The sequence below is a fragment of the Panthera uncia genome (genome assembly GCF_023721935.1).
Source record: "Panthera uncia isolate 11264 chromosome B2 unlocalized genomic scaffold, Puncia_PCG_1.0 HiC_scaffold_24, whole genome shotgun sequence".
NCBI classification, from domain to species: domain Eukaryota; kingdom Metazoa; phylum Chordata; class Mammalia; order Carnivora; family Felidae; genus Panthera; species Panthera uncia.
The window spans coordinates 15,729,868-15,747,502 of NW_026057580.1; the positions used below are offsets into that span (position 1 = coordinate 15,729,868).

Below are 17,635 nucleotides of genomic sequence, written 5' to 3' on the forward strand. Positions count from 1 at the left end.
TTATTGGGTATCAATTATGCATCTCACAGTCCGCGGGGTGCTGGGGACAGAGAAGTTATCCTTCTGTGTTCGCCTCCTGACTAATGACAACCTGATTTTTTGGTCCTAATCTGCCAAATGCAGGCTAACTTCTCTCAGGCTCTGGGGCTGGGAGGATCGAGTGTTGTGCTCTGCTAACCCCTTGTCATCAGGGCCTCGATGACACAGTGGTGCGGGAGGCATCTATTGATGTGACTGAGCCACTGGGACTACTGGGTCTAGCTAACTACATTGTCATCAGCCTCTGGGGCCAGCAAAGGCTATTCTCGCTCTCTCTCTTTGAAGTGATCGCTCTGTTAGAGCAGAGAGTCTGGCTTCCATTCAATGGCCTAGAATTGCTGTTTATTCTCAAGTGAAAGACAAAAGTGGATGGTAGCCAGTAATTCACGCTTTTATAAGGATGCACAGGGAAAGAGAGGCAGGTTGGGGAAGCAGGGGGGAGGAATTTGGGATGCTACTTTTCTAGAACCTGAGAAGCTGCCAATGCAGGCTGCTTGTTGCTTCCACCTCTGAAATAGGTCATCTTTCAGGCACTTTGGGAACAAGATGCAGGCCTTGTTTCTTCCTAAGCATCAGATGACCCTTTATTTACCTAATTACCATGGAGGCCTCAGGCACAAGTTCTGCATCTTGTTTTCTCCTCCTCTTTTTAATTATCCATTTCTGAGTCTGCCTTCCCCTTCCTGTGATCATCCCCAACATCTGACTGCCACCCACCCCATCTGTGCCTGCCTTTCCTCAGCTCTCCAGCCAGAGCATTATGTTTCAGGATAATTCTGACTCTTTTCACTGTTGAAGATGACCTCTCCACCGCCTCCTTCTTTCAGGATTCACTGAAGGCTAGGTCTGTTCCTCTCGGCTGCGCTGCTTTGGGTCACGGTGAATGACCTTCTATGAAGGTATTAGCATAGGGACTGGCCTGTGGTAGACGCCCAACAAATGCTCGTGGAGCCTGAGTCTGGGTGAATTAACGTGTTCCAAGATGACATGTGGTCCTCGAACAGCAGCCTTAAATTCCCCCAGAGCACTTTAGACGATAGCATAAATTTGGTCCAATCGGGATGAAACAGGTCTTTTTGCCACAAGGATGCCCAGAAACCGTGTCATGCATATATGTATGTGTGAGGGGTTGGGGGTGCTGGTGCTGGCACGTTCTCCAAACCATTTGACCATGGAACCCCTTGGTGTTTTATGAGACTCGCGTTCCACAGAAACCCACTTCAGGACGCAGTATCCCGGCGAAACGCAATTGACACGAAACTCTGTAGTGTTTGCCTACTAGGAAGAAAACAGGCAGATTTCCTGAAATCACAGAACACTTAAGTCAGTGTATAAAAATGCCTTCAGCGTCAGGTTTTTCTTCCATTCTTTTAAAATTCAACTTTGGTGCCTGCTATGAACTTGGCAGGCAAGCGGGGGATGATGTGTGTCAACCCTAGGCATAAATACGCGTTGTTATAGCGCTATTCTGTCAGAGTTACTGCTCACTATTTTTATGTTCCCCCACCAGGGACTAGGATCTTGATGTAAATAGCCAGTGACAGATCTTCCCAACAAAGTGTTTTCCTGCCGCCATACCCAAGGGGTTTAAAGAGGCAGGGATTTTATGAAAACACACGATTTTGCCGTTAAACTGAACACACTGTAAAACCAGAAGTCAATAAATGGTACGAAGGTAATTTAAGCATACTGGAGATAGAATAACTCTGGATTCTCCAGGTAGGATAGGACCTGGCATTGACTCCAGGCTCTCTTCTCTAGGAACTAGCAGACCCTTGGGCCAGGCAAGTTGTCCTTGAATAGATTCACACAGGAAAGCTGCCTCTTTCGGTACTGTCCGCGTTTTTGCTGATGTTCTTTTGGACAGTCCACTCGTGTCACATTTAATATTTAGATTTTGTGTCCTTGTTCTTTTCCTCATTCTTTCAAGAGGTCACTTATCACATGCAGACACTGTGCTGGGTATTGGAGAAGTACTTTTCATTTGCAGAAAATTTTTAGCTTGGCATTACGCAAAACTCAAAGTTCACTTTAATTAAGTCTTTAGCAATGGTGAATCTCAGAAAGTATGTTTTTTCCATTTTGTCCTATGAAATATCAGCCTCGGATTATGAATTATTCTGGAAATGCTGCTTTTTATTTTTTAAGTCTCCATTTTCAGAGCTGTAAAGCTCTGGCTCATAGTGTTCCGTGCAGAATGCTCTGGATTTTGGCTTCGGCTATCCAAATTGTGATAGGATGGATCCCATTCTACTCTTTCTGGTGAGAAGAGAAACAATCCAGTTGGGGCTAACTTGAAAACATTTATCCATCCGACCCATCCCTGCCAATCAAAATGGACAAAAATAAGAATGCGGTGACTCCTCTTGGGTAACGTTATTAAACATCCCCCCCCCTTCCCATTTGTCATAATTGAAGGAAATTTACCATACAATTATCAGACAGAATGGTAGATGGGTTGCGTACATCAGACTATATGAACGTGGTTGATGGAATAGCAAGTTTATCAACCAAAACTCTCCAAACAGCTAGTTGTGCTCAGTTCAAAGTTTATGTTTCTTATGGTCATGCTTGTGATTTCACACTGCATATGGATTGTCTGCTAGTAATTTTTTTCTTAAAAAAATGAATGTATCATTATTTCATAATGTTCCACATAGAGCATAATGATCTACAGAAAAGGCCGTGACTATTGGATCCTTTCCTCTCTGAACACTTTTGGGAGCTGTGGACTTAGAAGTCCTAGCACTGGTTGGGAAAACAGTTTTGGACTTCCTAAATCACATCACATCACATCATTGTGCCAGATGTCTGATTTTCTCCCAGCAAGATTAAGTTTAAAGCAAACTTCTTATATTGAAAACTGTACACAGTAAAATCTTCCTCCTGAAGCCTTAGATAGCAGGCGTTCTTATTTATAAGTGGCCTCCTGTGGGCTTGCCTTCACCCATTTTGCTGTGCATTCCAAACCATGCTCTCCAGGTGGAAGAGAGTTGCATTTACTCTCAGCACCAGTCCTATTATTTGACCCTGAATGTAGGTATCTTTTTTCCCCGATGAATGCATCTTGGGAAGGAGATTTCGACAGAATTGTGAAAAATAGGAAAGAGAATAGACCAAAGGGACCACTTCAGTGGGAGAAGTGAACGATTTTCGATTTGATAATGAAAATGAATCTTTTAGTCTGTATTTCTACCTCTAAGATTGTAGGTCACAATCCATTAGAGGTTGTGGAGTCAATTTAGTGGGTGGCAACCAATTCCTGAAAGAATGTCAGGTAGAGTGGAATGCAAGATAAAAATCACAGACATCCAGAGTGTCTTGCTCATAGATGGGAAGGATAAGTAATTTTACATAAAAGTTTTTGAAATATAAAGATTATGTATTTTTCAGTTTTATGTAGGCATCTCTACATATAGGTGTCTGTACACAATGAGTCATGATGTAAGATCTTTTTTTTTTTTTTTATTGTGTCAGGATAAAAAAAATTTTGAAATCCACAAGTATATATGTGAAACATATGGATACTTCTAAGACAACTTATTCTGGTTCTTCTGGTATTTCCTTTTGTGATGACAGTTAAAAATCTACCCTAAACAATATTAATATTGCAAATTGCTTAGTGTATTAATCCACCAATTTGCTGCATACATGAGAACTTCTTTCAACCACTCCTGTAAGATCATGAATTCCACACACATATCCCAACAACTATGCAAATCCACTACCGCACTTTGCCTGTCATTCTGCCATGTTTCCTTTCCCTTGCTCAGACTTGCTCTGCAAGATGACAGTATAAGTCAAAATACTTTCCCTATATGTTCATTGGTTAGGAACTCAAAGAATTTTAAACTCAAAGATAATTTGGAAGCCTTCCTGTAAATGCCTGTGGCTCATCGTCTCATGCAAAGGCTCACTGGAGTCGTGAAAGTCCATCTTAGTCTTGACTCCACCTAGGAAGGGTTTGATCCCTGATCACTGAGTTTTGTTTGCTCCCTGGCTACAGATTGCCTGGTGGGCCTAGATGGATCAGAATTCGTTCATCTCCATTGGAGCATAAAGGGATTTATGTTTGCTGAGGCTCAGTTTCTGCCTCATGTGCAGCATGTAGATGATCTCTCTTCTCACTATTGCTTTGACGTGTCTGTATTCCCCACTGGACATCCTTAATGGAAATGACAGCAACCTTTATTTCCATACCCCAGCGGCTGGTACAGTGCCTGGCAAATAGGAGGCACTTGAAAAAGGGTCATTGGTAGAATAAATAATCACCCTACGTTTTATGAAATGAGTGAGAAAGAAAATGGGATCCGTGAAGGTCAAATAGTTCATCAATAGCATAAATATGATAACAACTTAACTCATGCTGACTCTAAGACCCATGGTATTTTCACTTTGCTGCATTTGTACTACCAAGAAAATCATTCTAGGGAACTTTGTTTCCAATAAATGGTCTTAGTTTCCACTAGCCTATAAGTATGATGGTGATGGTCATGATGATGTCCATGAATTCCAACTGTTGTAAAGATGCATTCTTGGAGATCTGTCTTTGCAAGGTGGGACTATCAAGTAAAAGGCTTCACCACAAGAAAAACATTTGTAACCATGTGTGGTGACAGATGTTAACTAGACTTACCTATCATGTCGCAAAAATACAAACATCAAATCATGATATGTTTCCATTAATGTAATGTTACATGTCAATGATATGTTAAAAAAAAGAACAAACAGGCAAGAAGCAGACATAAAGAACAGAGAATTATCTTCTAGTGCTTCCAGTTTCTCTGAGTAGTAGTTGATCTATCTATGAGAGAGTTTCCATGCTTGTTCCAGTAGCAGACAATAGTGTATATTCATTTCATTTTAAGTTACTTGACTCCATATGCCTAGAGAGACAGTACACTGTACAACAGTTGTTCTCCACGGAGGGTGATTTTCTCTCCCAGGGCACATTTGGAGATATCCGGAGACATTTTTGGCTGTTACTACTAAAGAGGAGGCTGCTCCTGGCATCTGGTGGGTAGAGGCCAGAGATGCTACTATATATCCTACAATTTACAGCACAGCCCCCCCAAAACAAAGAACTATCCAGCCTACAATGGTACCATTGCCGAGAGATTCTGCTCTCCAGCTGCGCCCTCTGGGTTGAACTCTGGGCTCCAGCATTTTTTATCTGAGTGAACTTGGCTCATAGCTGCTCAACACTTTGTACCTTAGCTTCTCCACAGGTACAATGAAGACAGTAAAGGAAGCGCTCAGAACAGTGACTAAGAAGTAAAAGTTCTTGAGAAATGTTACTATCGCAGAAAATTATCAATTAAATGACCAGAAACGATGTCTTGGTGAACATGTATCTTTCCTGGTGCTTCCATCATTCCCATGTATTATTTGTAGAAAAGTTAACATTTGAGAAAAAGTCTTTCTTTTTTTCTTTTCTTCCTTCCTTTCTCTCTTTCTCTTTCTTTCTTTCTTTCTTTCTTTCTTTCTTTCTTTCTTTCTTTCTTTCTCTTTTTACATGTTAGCTAACCTGAAAGTAGATATTGGTGTTCTTTCTTAGAGCAGGACGTTTTGGAGTGCATATCTCAGAGTATCCTGTAGGGTCACCATTGTTAGTCGGCTAAGTTTTGCATTGTTCGGCCTTATCACCTTCAGCTGGATCCACCTTCATTCTCCTGCAGGTAAAGATCCTAATGTGTGAAAAATGAAGTCCCAGGAAATGATGCTTTGCTGTTTAATGTTATTTCTGGCCACGGAATGTTCTCACCACTATAGATCCAAGGTGCGCATCAAAGTAAGTTTGATCCATTCTTACGTGGTCCCGTAGAGAAATCTGTCAGTTCTCCCAGATAGCTAAATTTATGATACAGGACATGATTTTAAATAAACGTTCAAATGACTACAGTTTTAGTCTTGCTAATAGTTTTTTTGTTTTTGTTTTTTGTTTTAAAGGGAACAAAGAAACGTTGAGAGGTGGCTGGGCCTTGCAACAGTATATTTGCAGGGTGTGACATGGAACTATAGGAGAGTAGGAAAATGACTTTTCAAGCCCCAGAGAATGTAGACAGGCAGCCATTGGGAGGAGGAAGTACCAGCCTGGCAGCTACTGATTCAGCTCCAGACCTTAACTTTCCTTCTCATTAGCTGCACAAGTTGCTTTCCTTCTCTGAGTCTTAATTTCCTTATCTGTAACCTACAGCGTGTTTGTTTGTTTTTTTTTTTTTTTTTTTCATTTGGATGATGTTTATAGCCCTTTATAGCTACGAAAGAGTTTGTGATTTTATTATTGTCACCTACTGATTATTCCTAGCATCTGCTCATCCCTACCTTTCTGGGGGATATAATGGTATCTGGAGGGTCATATAAGCTCCATTTCATAGTTACAGTTAATACAGATGGAGACCAGCTTAGTGTTACAATTGCTACATCTGTGTTCTCCCTGGGTACTTCAACTTTCCAGGGGCCCCTGGGTGCCTCAGTCGGTTGAGCATTGGACTCTTGATTTCAGCTCAGGTCATGATCTCATGGTTTGTGAGATCAAGCCCTGCACTGGGCCTGTGCTGACAGTGCTGAGCCTGCTTGGGATTCTTTCTCTCTCCCTCTCTGTCTCTGCTGTTCCCCCATTTGCACTTTCTCTCTCTCTCAAAAGAAATAAACTAAAAAAAAAAAAGAGTAATGTTCATTGTTTTTTTTTTTTTTTAAAGTTTTCCAAAATATGGATTCAGTCCATTAACCTGACCTTCAGAGCCCAAGTGACCACTGGCAAGCTTCTAGCTCTCATCAGAAAATAGTTTGTTCTTTGTCTGTGCTCACCTCTATGCTTCCCTCTGCAAGTTCCCATGATGTCATACATGGATGCCAGTTTTCTGGCCTAGTCCCGAACACGTTTTTACTTCATATCCACATGGAGCCTCTATGTTGAGATGAGAGAGGAGAGTCTAGTAAAGCGGACCTTTGGGAATTTATGTTTTACAGGATGGAGATGAACATCAACATCCTGAAGGGAAACTCAAGACTGGAACGATACAAGGTATGTGTCAACAGAACAGTCTTCTTCCATATGGAGACTGGACAGAGTAAAGGAAGACTTGGCTGTGGCCAAGCATGTCCCAGAACACAAGCTTTCAATTAGAATAACAGTCTCTCTTTCTCTGACCTCCCGTGCTCATGCTCTGTCTCTGTCTCAAAAATAAATAAAATGTTAAAAAAAAAAAAAAAAAGGGGGTGACTGGGTGGCTCAGTTGGTTAAGCGGCCGACTTCGGCTCAGGTCATGATCTTGCAGTCTGTGAGTTCGAGCCCCGCATCGGGCTCTGGGCTGACAGCTCAGAGCCTGGAGCCTGTTTCAGATTCTGTGTCTCCCTCTCTCTCTGACCCTCCCCTGCTTATGCTCTGTCTCTCTCTGTCTCAAAGATAAATAAAACGTTAAAAAAAAATTAGAATAACAGTCTCTAACAAGTTCTCATTGTTTACCAGTATTGATAGACTCACTGACAATTGTACATTATCTATGACATAGTCACTGATGCAATTCAGCAAATATTCACGTGTGTTCTAGAGTAGAAGGCAAGTGTTCACTTTAAAACCCTGAAGGGAAATGTGTTTGAACTAATGAGCTCACAAGGCAGAAGAGGGAACAGGACAGAATTCATTCCTTCCTACAAAGATATTTTCAGAATGCTTAAATGTATGTAACACTGGTTCTGAGAGGTCTACTGAAGTGATGTAAGATAGGTATCATGTTGGTGAGACTGGTTGCTCTCAAGAAGTCAGAGATAAACTATGGAGATAATCATGCTATGATAGTGCAAACATGTGGTTCTCCCCCAAATAGTAGAAATAACTGGATTCTCCACAGACATAGCCAACTATATTTTTAGCCCAAACACATCTCTACATAGATGCAGAATTGAGAAAAGAGAGAGAAAGATAGGTAACCTTCATTGAGTATTTATGACAACAGTGTTCTAAGTGCTGGGCAGGATGCTATTTCCTTCAATGTTTGTAACAAGACTGTGGCATTGCCTCCAATTGTCTGGATAAAGAAATTGAGAAGCACTCAGCTTAAATAACTTGCCAAACCAGAGGCATTTGGGTAGATGGTAAAGAAAAATGCAAACTTACTTGTTTCCTTTCTCCATGAATGGAGTCAACAATGGAGCTGTCCCAGCCGCAAATATAGGTGCATCCCTTGACTCACGGCCAATTACTCACTACATCTTATTGATTTCAACACCTTACCAGCTCTCATTATGATCTACCTCTTTTCATTCCACTACCACTCTCCTAAGGCAATTCTTCCTGGGACTACTTCAACAACTTCATTCTTGGGCTCCCTGCATCAAGTCAATCCACTTTGCCCCAGGGCCAAATTAGGCCTGCCACCAGGTTTTAGAAATAAAGTTATATTGGAACACAGCCATGCCCATTTATTTTACGCATTGTCTTTGATTGCCTTCATGCCACAAAGGCAGAGTTAAGTAGTTCTGACGGAGACCACATGGCCTTCAAGGCTGGAAATATTTACTCTCTGGCCACAGTTGTCATTTAGCAATTAAAAATATGGACTGCCTCGTTAAGCTTTCGTGTCAGACAAACAATGAAGGATATTGCATGGGTCATGTGTATATTAAAAACTTATTCATTGTGTAACTGAATGCTTTCAGTGGATCGCTATTGTTTGTGGATTCTGTATTTGCAAATTGTCTTGCTCATTGAAATTCATTTGTAACCCCCCAATCTCTACTCATAATGCTTTCTGGATCATTCACAGACAGAAAAAAAATAATTTGAGTTAGCTAAGGTGCAAGTTCCGAGTCAAACGAGGTGGCTCTCTGCCTTCTTGTTCCAGGTCTCCTACTCTAAACAAGTGTTCTTTTTGTGATGTATGTAGTGCCCTATGTTTTGCCTTTTGCGCTTTTTGTTGGTGATTTTTTTGGTGATTGGTGCAGTTTAAAATGGCTCCTGAGGGTAGTTCTGGTGTTCCTAAGAAGCCTGTCGTGTGTCTTAAGGAGTAAATGCATGTGTTAGTTAAACTTTGTTCCTGTGCTGTTAGGAGCGATGATGCTATTGGCCATGAGTTCAATGCTAATGAATCAACAACATAAATAAGGTGTCTTTAAATAGAAACACACAAAACAAGCCCATATACTGACTGGTTGATGAAAAGGCTGAGGAGAAGCTCGTAAGAACCTGCCTTGATTTCCCCTCATTCGATGCTTGTGGCAGTAGAACATAATTACCGCAAATAATGAGAATCGAGTGTATCTGAAAAATAAAATCAATATTTAACTGGGCTTCCTGTATTTTATCTGGCAACTTTATCTGGCCCTTTACAGAAAATTTGGCTGCCTACACTATCTTTAATTATCTTTCAAAAGCAACTCCAATCATGTTTTCTGGTAACCCCCATATTAGCACAGAATTTAAGGTCCTTCATGCCTTGACCTCTGCTTACTTCTCCCATCGTTATCTCTTGCTACACTCTGCTCAGATGCTCTGATCTAGCCTTTCTGTATGACCTGTGATCTCTACTTTCTATGTGCTGTTCTCTCTGCCTAGACATCAGCTTTGCAGTCTGCCTGGTAAGCCTTACTTGGTGCTGAGGACACTGTTCAATGGCACCTCCTCTGAAAAGCAACCCCCCAATCTCTGGAATGTTAGCTGCCTCTGTCAGAGTGCAGAAATGCTGAGTAGCCCCCTCCCCTTTCCTTTTCAGAGAAATGCCGTGGACCTTGCCTCACTGCTTCCAACTGCAGCCAGCCTTGTGCTCAGCACTTTCGCGGAGAAATAGGATTTACATGTCATCAAAACAAGTGGCAAAAATCAACTGAAACGTGTACAAGCTTATCTGTGGAAACATTCTTTAAGGTGATGCATTTGCATATTATTGGCTTCTGGGGCTCATAGCCCAGGATGTGGTAAAGGCATTCTTCATGTGTTCTGTTCAGCACGACAATAAATCTCATATCTGGACTCGGGAAAATGGTTCAGTGGGTGAAATTTGTCTCTTCTCCTTCCTTACCCAAACTCTCTGCTACTCTTCCCTCCCTCCCCCCCCCCACTCCCTTCTTCTCCCTCTCAGAATCTTTTCTAAAAATAAGATCTGAAACTCATTCACACAATGGTGAATGCTTACAGGTTCAAGAGTGAGCTCTAAAGATGGATTTGTGCTTACTTTCTCCTAATTAGTGAACTCGAAACTTCTTGAAATGACACTTTAGCAATTCTTTGTTTGACCTGCCAACCTCCAAAAACCCATTCCCCACCCCACCCCTAAATTCCATGGGACCCCCCCCCCTTTAAAAAAATCGAAAAGGCAAATTTTGTTTTTAGAATCTCTCCACATCTCTGGAGAAAACTGTCTTGCTATCATACTCGAGTTAAAATCACTGTCCTGGAAGCAACAGGTCAGTATCCTGATCTCTGGGGCAATTTTGGTGGAACCTCTGGTCTGTGCGTGACTCCACCTTCCTCTTGGTCTTTTCGGGCATCCCAACGACTTTTCAGGACCACTTGCTTCTCTGTTTTCCCCATGTGGCTTATTGTGCCTTTAGCTCCTTTACTCTGATATATGTTAGGTTCTTAATCACATTTGAACAAAGAAACTTTGTTTTTTTATTTTTGTTTTTTTATTTTTTTTTTAAAAAACAGGACTTCAATAGTGCATTACGCCTTTCCGTAGCCGCAGCATCCGTCCCTCTGTATGTTCTTGACTTCCGAGCTCCAGAGCCCCTGGAGAGTGTAGCCCAAGGAATCCGCAGGAACTGTCCAGTTGATTACGCCTGCATAATTGATGTTGTGAAATCATCAGAAGCCACGTCTGGAAACATTGCATTTATAGTGGAGTTATTACGAAATATTTCTACGGATTTGTCCGACAATGTTACCCCAGAGAAAATGAAGGTATTCTTTGTTCGTTTCATTGAAAAAACTGACAGTCTTCTTCTTCTTCTTCTTTTTTTTAAAACAAATCTTGCATTTAAACAGTTTCAAGGGTACTCTTCAGGGTACAAGGTATGCCAACCACGGCAACCATAACAATGATGGGCATTTTATTTCAGCCTGGTGTATCAATTCACTCTAGTTTATGGAAGTGTTCGAGAAGTTAGCACATTTTTAATACATGTTTTTGTACAGACTATTTTCAAGGGAATGTCACAAAAGGATGGCTGTGAACAAGACTGTGTCTACTCTAGTGTTGCCCAAATTTCATTCTGTAGAACATAATTATTTCGAGAAATGTTAACGGAGATTTCTGTACATAGCAGATGTAGGAAGTCTGGGTTAAACAAAGTTAAGCAGGTTTCCTTATGGCGGGACTTTTTAGAACCTTTTATATGTTAACGAAGTTTGGCCCTCTTTATAAGAGTAGGGGATATTGGGATGTGGCACACAGTATTTCTGAAATTTAGGTTTTTATAGAATCTATTCCCAATTCCCTCCATTAAACAATCATTGCTATCTCACGGGAATCTTGGGTTATAGAGACTGCAGTTTACAAATGCTGCCCCAGGGCACATAATAAAGCAAGTAAACTATACCTGTGACTTTTATTTGAGTTTAATTATTGTTTCACTTTTTTGCCTTCTCTGCAGGCTTATTAGCATGAAATTCTAATAAACAGGGAATTTGAAGAAAAATTTGTTAAATAAGATCAGATCGTTTGATCTTTACAAGTTTCAGATTTTAGAAATTGACTTTCTACAATAATGTGTAAATCCTTAGTGTAAATTTCCACTTTTGTCCATTGCAGAGTTATAGTGAAGTGGCTAACCACATCCTCGATACAGCAGCCATTTCAAATTGGGCTTTCATTCCAGACAAAAATACCAGCTCGGATTTTTTGCAGTCAATGAATCTGTTTGCAAGGCAACTCCACATCCACGAGGATTCTGAGAACATTGCAGATGAACTCTTCATTCAGACAAAGGGGTTTCACATCAACAATGATACCTCAGAGAAAAAGTTCAACTTCTCTACGAGCATGAACAATATGACAGAGGGTATCATAGGAATGATAGAAATTCCCAGGCAAGAGCTGTGGAAGTTGCCACCAAATGCATCCCAAGCCATTAGCATAGCTTTTCCCACCTTGGGGGCCATACTGAGAGAAGTCCACCTGCCGAATGTGAGTCTTCCTAGACCTGTAAATGGTCTCGTCCTTTCAGTGATTTTACCAGAAAGATTGAAGCAAGTCTTACTCACCTTTGAGAAGATCAATAAATCCCAGAATGCCCGGGCCCAGTGTGTTGGCTGGCACTCCAGGAAAAGGAGGTGGGACGAAAATGTGTGTGAAACCACGCTGGAGATCATGAACAAAGTAAAATGCCAGTGTAACTACACTGGCATGGTGATGTCCTTTTCCATTCTGATGTCCCCCAAATCTGTTGACAGCAAAGTCCTGGACTACATCACCTGCATTGGGCTCAGCATCTCCATCTTTAGCTTGATTCTTTGCCTGATCATTGAAGCCGCTGTGTGGTCCCGGGTGGTTGTGACAGAGATATCCTACATGCGTCACGTGTGCATCGTCAACATAGCTGTGTCGCTCCTGATTGCTAACGTGTGGTTCATCATAAACTCTAACTTTCACAAAAAGGCCCAGGACTCCAAATGGTGTGTCGCACTGACATTTTTCAGCCACCTTTTCTACCTCTCTCTGTTTTTCTGGATGTTCTTCAAAGCACTGCTTATCATCTATGGGATATTGGTTGTTTTCCGTAGGATGATGAAGTCCCGCATGATGGCCATCGGCTTTGCCATTGGCTACGGGTGCCCGTTGGTCATTGCTGGCACCACAGTTGCTATCACAGTCCCGGAGAAAGGCTACATGAGACCCGATGCCTGCTGGCTTAACTGGGACAACACCAAAGCCCTTTTGGCATTTGCCATCCCAGCCTTGGTCATTGTGGCCGTGAACCTTGTGGTGGTTTTGGTTGTTGCTGTCAACACTCAGAGGCCCTCTATTGGCAGTTCCAAGGCTCAGGATCTGGCCATAATTATGAGGATCAGCAAAAATGTTGCCATCCTTACCCCATTGCTGGGACTGACCTGGGGTTTTGGAATAGCCACGCTTATAGAAGGCACTTCCTTGATATTCCATATAATCTTTGCCCTTCTCAATGCTTTCCAGGTAAGTTCCAAGAGGGAGACTTATTTTTACTAATTATTATTATTAATTGTCTTACTCATAAGATATTTTTATTTCATAATTTCTTATTCTGGCTATACAACAAGCTATGACTATGATTTAAAAATATAGAATACAAAATGTTCTTTTTAACTCTTTCCATGTCTTAGTGACATTTGGCTGTGGCCTCCCTTACCCTCTTGGTTGTCAAGTTGGATTTAGCTGATCAGGCTGGTTAGGTGGGCATCTCCTTCCTTCCGTCCTCCCTGATCCCTCCTAACGGTTCAATGTCAGAAGAAGGTTACCTTCATTTATCAAAGACTTGTCTTTGGCCAAAGATGTGTGAGTCTACACTCACATCTAATGCCTCAAAACAAGCACAGTTTTTTATCCTTTTTCAAGGAGTTTAGGGATTCAGTGAAACAGTCGTTTTCCATACTATGGAGAGAGAACCCTTGCCATTCTCTTTGAATGTTAACCAGTGAGGAGCTCTTACACCTCTTCCCTGCTTTCGCTGTGAAATAAATGTAGGCTGCGATTCCCTGAAATGGATCTTGCACATGTTGCCTGATCTTAGAGATGTCACTTTTCTCTGGGCCTCGGCCTTCTCCTTAGTAAGATAAAGATATGAATCTAAAATCCTCTATATTGTCTTTATCTTGCTTTAACCACACTTGGCTTGGCAAAATGATCCCTCTAAAAATTGTTGTACTCTATGTGACTACTGTGCATGTGCTTTTGGGAAGCCGTCGCTAGCCAGACCACTTTTTATACCTACGAATAATAGCAAATTGGGCAAGTTCATATCCTTAGTTAGGCTTTTAATCAGGGCTTGGCCAACTACGGCCTGCTGCCTGGTTTTGTAAGTAGTATTACTGGAATAGAGCCATACTCGTTTGTTTGCATTTTGCCTATGGCTGCTTTTGAGCTGCGATGGCAGAGTTGGCTAGCTGTAACAGAAACTGTAGAGCTCAAAATATGCATTACCTGGTTTTTCACAGAAAAAAAATTTCCAACCACTGCTTTAAATATATAAATATAACTGCTTAGTAAAGCAACAATGTATTCCTATAGCATGTCCCTATTACCCTATTTTAAAACGTTATATAAAACAGAAAGCAGGCTTTTAAGAAATGCCAGCTCAGATCAGTTATATATCTTACTCATACGTTCTTCAATAACTGTGGAGAACATTCCACTCTTTCCCTTGCATGGCTTTTAAGGAGAAACCTTTGACTTATGTTTTTTTTTGTTTTTTGTTTTCTTCGTCTTCTTTTTTTTAATCAAAAGCTCTTGGACTCATGTAAATCTCCCCAACTCTTGAAGTTACTTTGGTGACTGATGATCTCGTTTTATTTTATTTTATTTTTGACTTTGCAACTTAATTAAACCCTGAACGTTTTATTCTGTTTCTTTTTCAAAAGAAAAACACTGAAAAACTTTTAGGTAAATACACTCCAACTTTTCTTAGCAAGCTTTTCCTGTGACTCACATTTAAAAATTTCAGTCTTCTGAGTAGTGTTTCTTTGCCATGAAACTATCCTCAGAAACCCAGGCTCCTTCCACTCTCATGGAAGGATGCAGAATTTTCTTAAAGTGCAACTTCCACCATTTAGAAAGATTGACTATCGATTATTATGACTTCATAGGAAACCAAAGAATTTAAACTTGAACAGACCCTGGCATTTTATATTTCTGTGATTTTCTCTCTTTTATATATAAACTTATTCCACCAGCTCAGAGGCCCTGCTATTTCTTGGCTTTTAATTCCAACTGAAAGTAAACTATAATACAGGTTTCATTTCTCAAGACACCTTCCATGATTGTCACTGTGAACTACAAGATTCCATGTCATGTTGTGTCATGTTGCTGTTATTATGAGTAAGATCAGCTACTTAAGGTTTGGAAAGTAAACAGATACAATAATGTAGAAAATACTCTCCTCCATCTGTAGCCACTCAATAAATATCAATAACTCTCATGCACAGACATGAAGGTGATCCTTTTTCTTTGAGGTACAATCACAGAGAATACTTGCCAATGCGTTTTTATCTGCATCAGTAGAAGCTGAAGTTTCTAGTACCCAATAACTGTCCTTGAAGACATCTAGAAGAGTGATATTAAAATAACAGTTGGGATATTGTCTGCCTAACAGTCCCTCATACTTCGGTTGAATTTTGCCACAGGGATTCTTCATCCTGCTGTTTGGAACCATCATGGACCACAAGGTAATTTGAATTTGTTTCACTCACTGTAAACATTTTCACACGGCTCAGGTAGCAGGGGGATGAAGCAGCTTTGAGAAGAAAGCCTGGTCCCTGGGTGTGAATTTTATGGGGGTGCTTCAGGCATCAGCTTAGAGGAGGAAAGCAGAGAACTATACTCCTTCCTTTCCTGCATTTAATCGAGTCAGCAGGAGGTGGTGTCTGAGTGTATCTAGAAGAATAAAAACCATAACCAGAATTTTAACTTTAATCGTAAATCCAATTATAATGACACCTCAGCTTTTATTGGCTAAGCATAGTGTTTCTGACGTTGCTTCTGCCAGGGTTATTGGTCTCGAAGTTCTGGGTCTTGGGGATGTTGTCGTTTCTTCACTGTCCTTGCTTCTTCAGATAAGAGATGCTTTGCGGATGAGGATGTCTTCACTGAAGGGGAGATCAAGGGCGGTAGAGGTAAGCCCTTCCTCTCAGTCTCAATACTTAAGGGTCAGTGTCCTCAGCAGAGTCATGAAGAGACAAATATTATAGCTTAGTATTCAGGATTTGTTAGCAAAGAGAATTATTAGGACATGCATTCAATCATTCATTTCTTCACTTGACAAATTTGGAGTATCCTGCTAAAGCTTCAGGTCAATAGAATATCCCTCTCAAGAGAATTTTCCACCTTGGATGTATTTCAACTTGACATCTGGACCGTTGAGATGGGACAACATGAAACCAGGGTCGTAGACTCATAAAACACTAGAGCTGGGAAATGAGAGATGAGTTAGAAATGAGATTCTAGTCCAACCTAGTCATTTCATAGGTAAGGAAACCAGGACCCAGTGTACTTATGAGATTTGCCCGAAGTCTCCCAGAGAATCATGGGAGTTAGCGTGCTCCTTTCTCAAGACTCTTCCGTAAGCCACATTCTTGGGCTGAAGTACATGTATATTGATCTTGAAGATGACTTTTGACCAAGCTGTCTGTCTTGTAAGGTACCAACTAAAATTACCATCATTGTTATATTAGTTAGAAAGAAGCCATTTACTCAACCAACAGTTTCTTAATAAGAGCTACTTTCTTAATAAACAAACAAAAAATTTTCTGCACACATTGAGAGTCAGCATTTATAGTTAGCTACTACTGAGTGTGACTTTTGGTACCATAGTCCATAAATTCTGAGATAGGCATTTTCTTCACCTTGTAACAATTCTAAAATTGGAATGTGTCTTACAATCAGTGGCATGTCATGATTTAATTGGTAAGATTTTTTTCCTTTCTTTTTCTTAGTGGAATAAAAAAATAATGATGTGGCTTACAATGTTAGGTTCAGTGAAATATGATAATTTAATTCTGTGTAGCTGTGTCAGTTTGGGTACTTCTTTTCATGTTTCCATTTTTACATATTTATATCTCTAGACAAGCATATACATAAATATGAATACATTTTGTCAATGCCCTTATTCACTGACATCAGTGTTCCTTTTTCCCTCCCATTTAGAATGCATCATTAAGCCCAACCAATGGATCCAAATTAATGAATCGGTGAAAATGACAGGTGAGTATTAAAAACTCAAGGAGAAGCTTTGCTTGCAAGTTGTGACAAACTCCTTAATGTTCCTTGTGAGCACACTATTGCCTACGATGTGATGCAGGAGTGAGATGGGGAGGGAACAGGAGGATATATCTTTCAGAGATTAAAAACTTCTTCATTGCTCAGCGCATAAATGAAAATATGCACATATTTAAAACCTATGTCATCTCAGTTTACATATCTTTTTTTTTTTTTTAAGTTTTAATTTAAATTCCAGTTAGTTAACATGGGGCACCTGGGTGGCTCAGTCAGTTAAGCATCTGACTTCGGCTCACGTTATGATCTTGCGGTTCACGAGTTCAAGCTTCACATCAGGCCATCGGGCTCTGTGCTGACAGCTCAGAGCCTGGAGCCTGCTTCAAATTCTGTGTCTCTCTTTCTGCCCCTCTCCCACTCATGCTCTCTCTCTCTCTCAAAAATAAATAAACATTAAAAAAATTAAAATAAATTCCAGTTAGATAACATAGAGTGTAATATTGGTTTCAGGTGTACAATACAATGATTCAACACTTCCTTACAACACCCAGTGTCGTCACAAGTGCACTCCTTAATCCCCATTGCCTATTTAGCCAATCCCTCCACCCACCGTCCCTCTGGTAACCCTCATTTTGTTCTCTCTAATAGAGTCTGTTTCTTGGTTTGCTTCCCTCTCTCTTTCTCCCATTTGCTCA

General features: G+C 40.7%; 1 protein-coding gene across 1 annotated transcript; it reads left to right on the forward strand.

The window, feature by feature from the left end:
* Positions 1 to 5,730: 5,730 nt before the first annotated feature.
* On the forward strand, positions 5,731 to 16,919 carry ADGRF4 (adhesion G protein-coupled receptor F4). The gene is made up of 8 exons (XM_049653212.1): positions 5,731 to 5,830; positions 7,012 to 7,066; positions 9,753 to 9,904; positions 10,688 to 10,939; positions 11,790 to 13,169; positions 15,353 to 15,394; positions 15,782 to 15,841; positions 16,872 to 16,919. Exons 1-8 carry the CDS (start codon positions 5,741 to 5,743, stop codon positions 16,917 to 16,919), a joined length of 2,079 nt encoding a protein of 692 aa, XP_049509169.1. The 5' UTR covers positions 5,731 to 5,740.
* Positions 16,920 to 17,635: the final 716 nt, after the last annotated feature.

Coding starts and splice junctions, on each gene's coding strand:
- ADGRF4 (XM_049653212.1), top strand. CDS start 5,741: ATGAAGTCCCAGGAAATGATGCTTTGCTGTTTAATGTTATTTCTGGCC. Junction 5,831..7,011: donor GATCCAAGGTGCGCATCAAA/GTAAGTTTGATC, acceptor TATGTTTTACAG/GATGGAGATGAACATCAACA. Junction 13,170..15,352: donor CCCTTCTCAATGCTTTCCAG/GTAAGTTCCAAG, acceptor ATTTTGCCACAG/GGATTCTTCATCCTGCTGTT.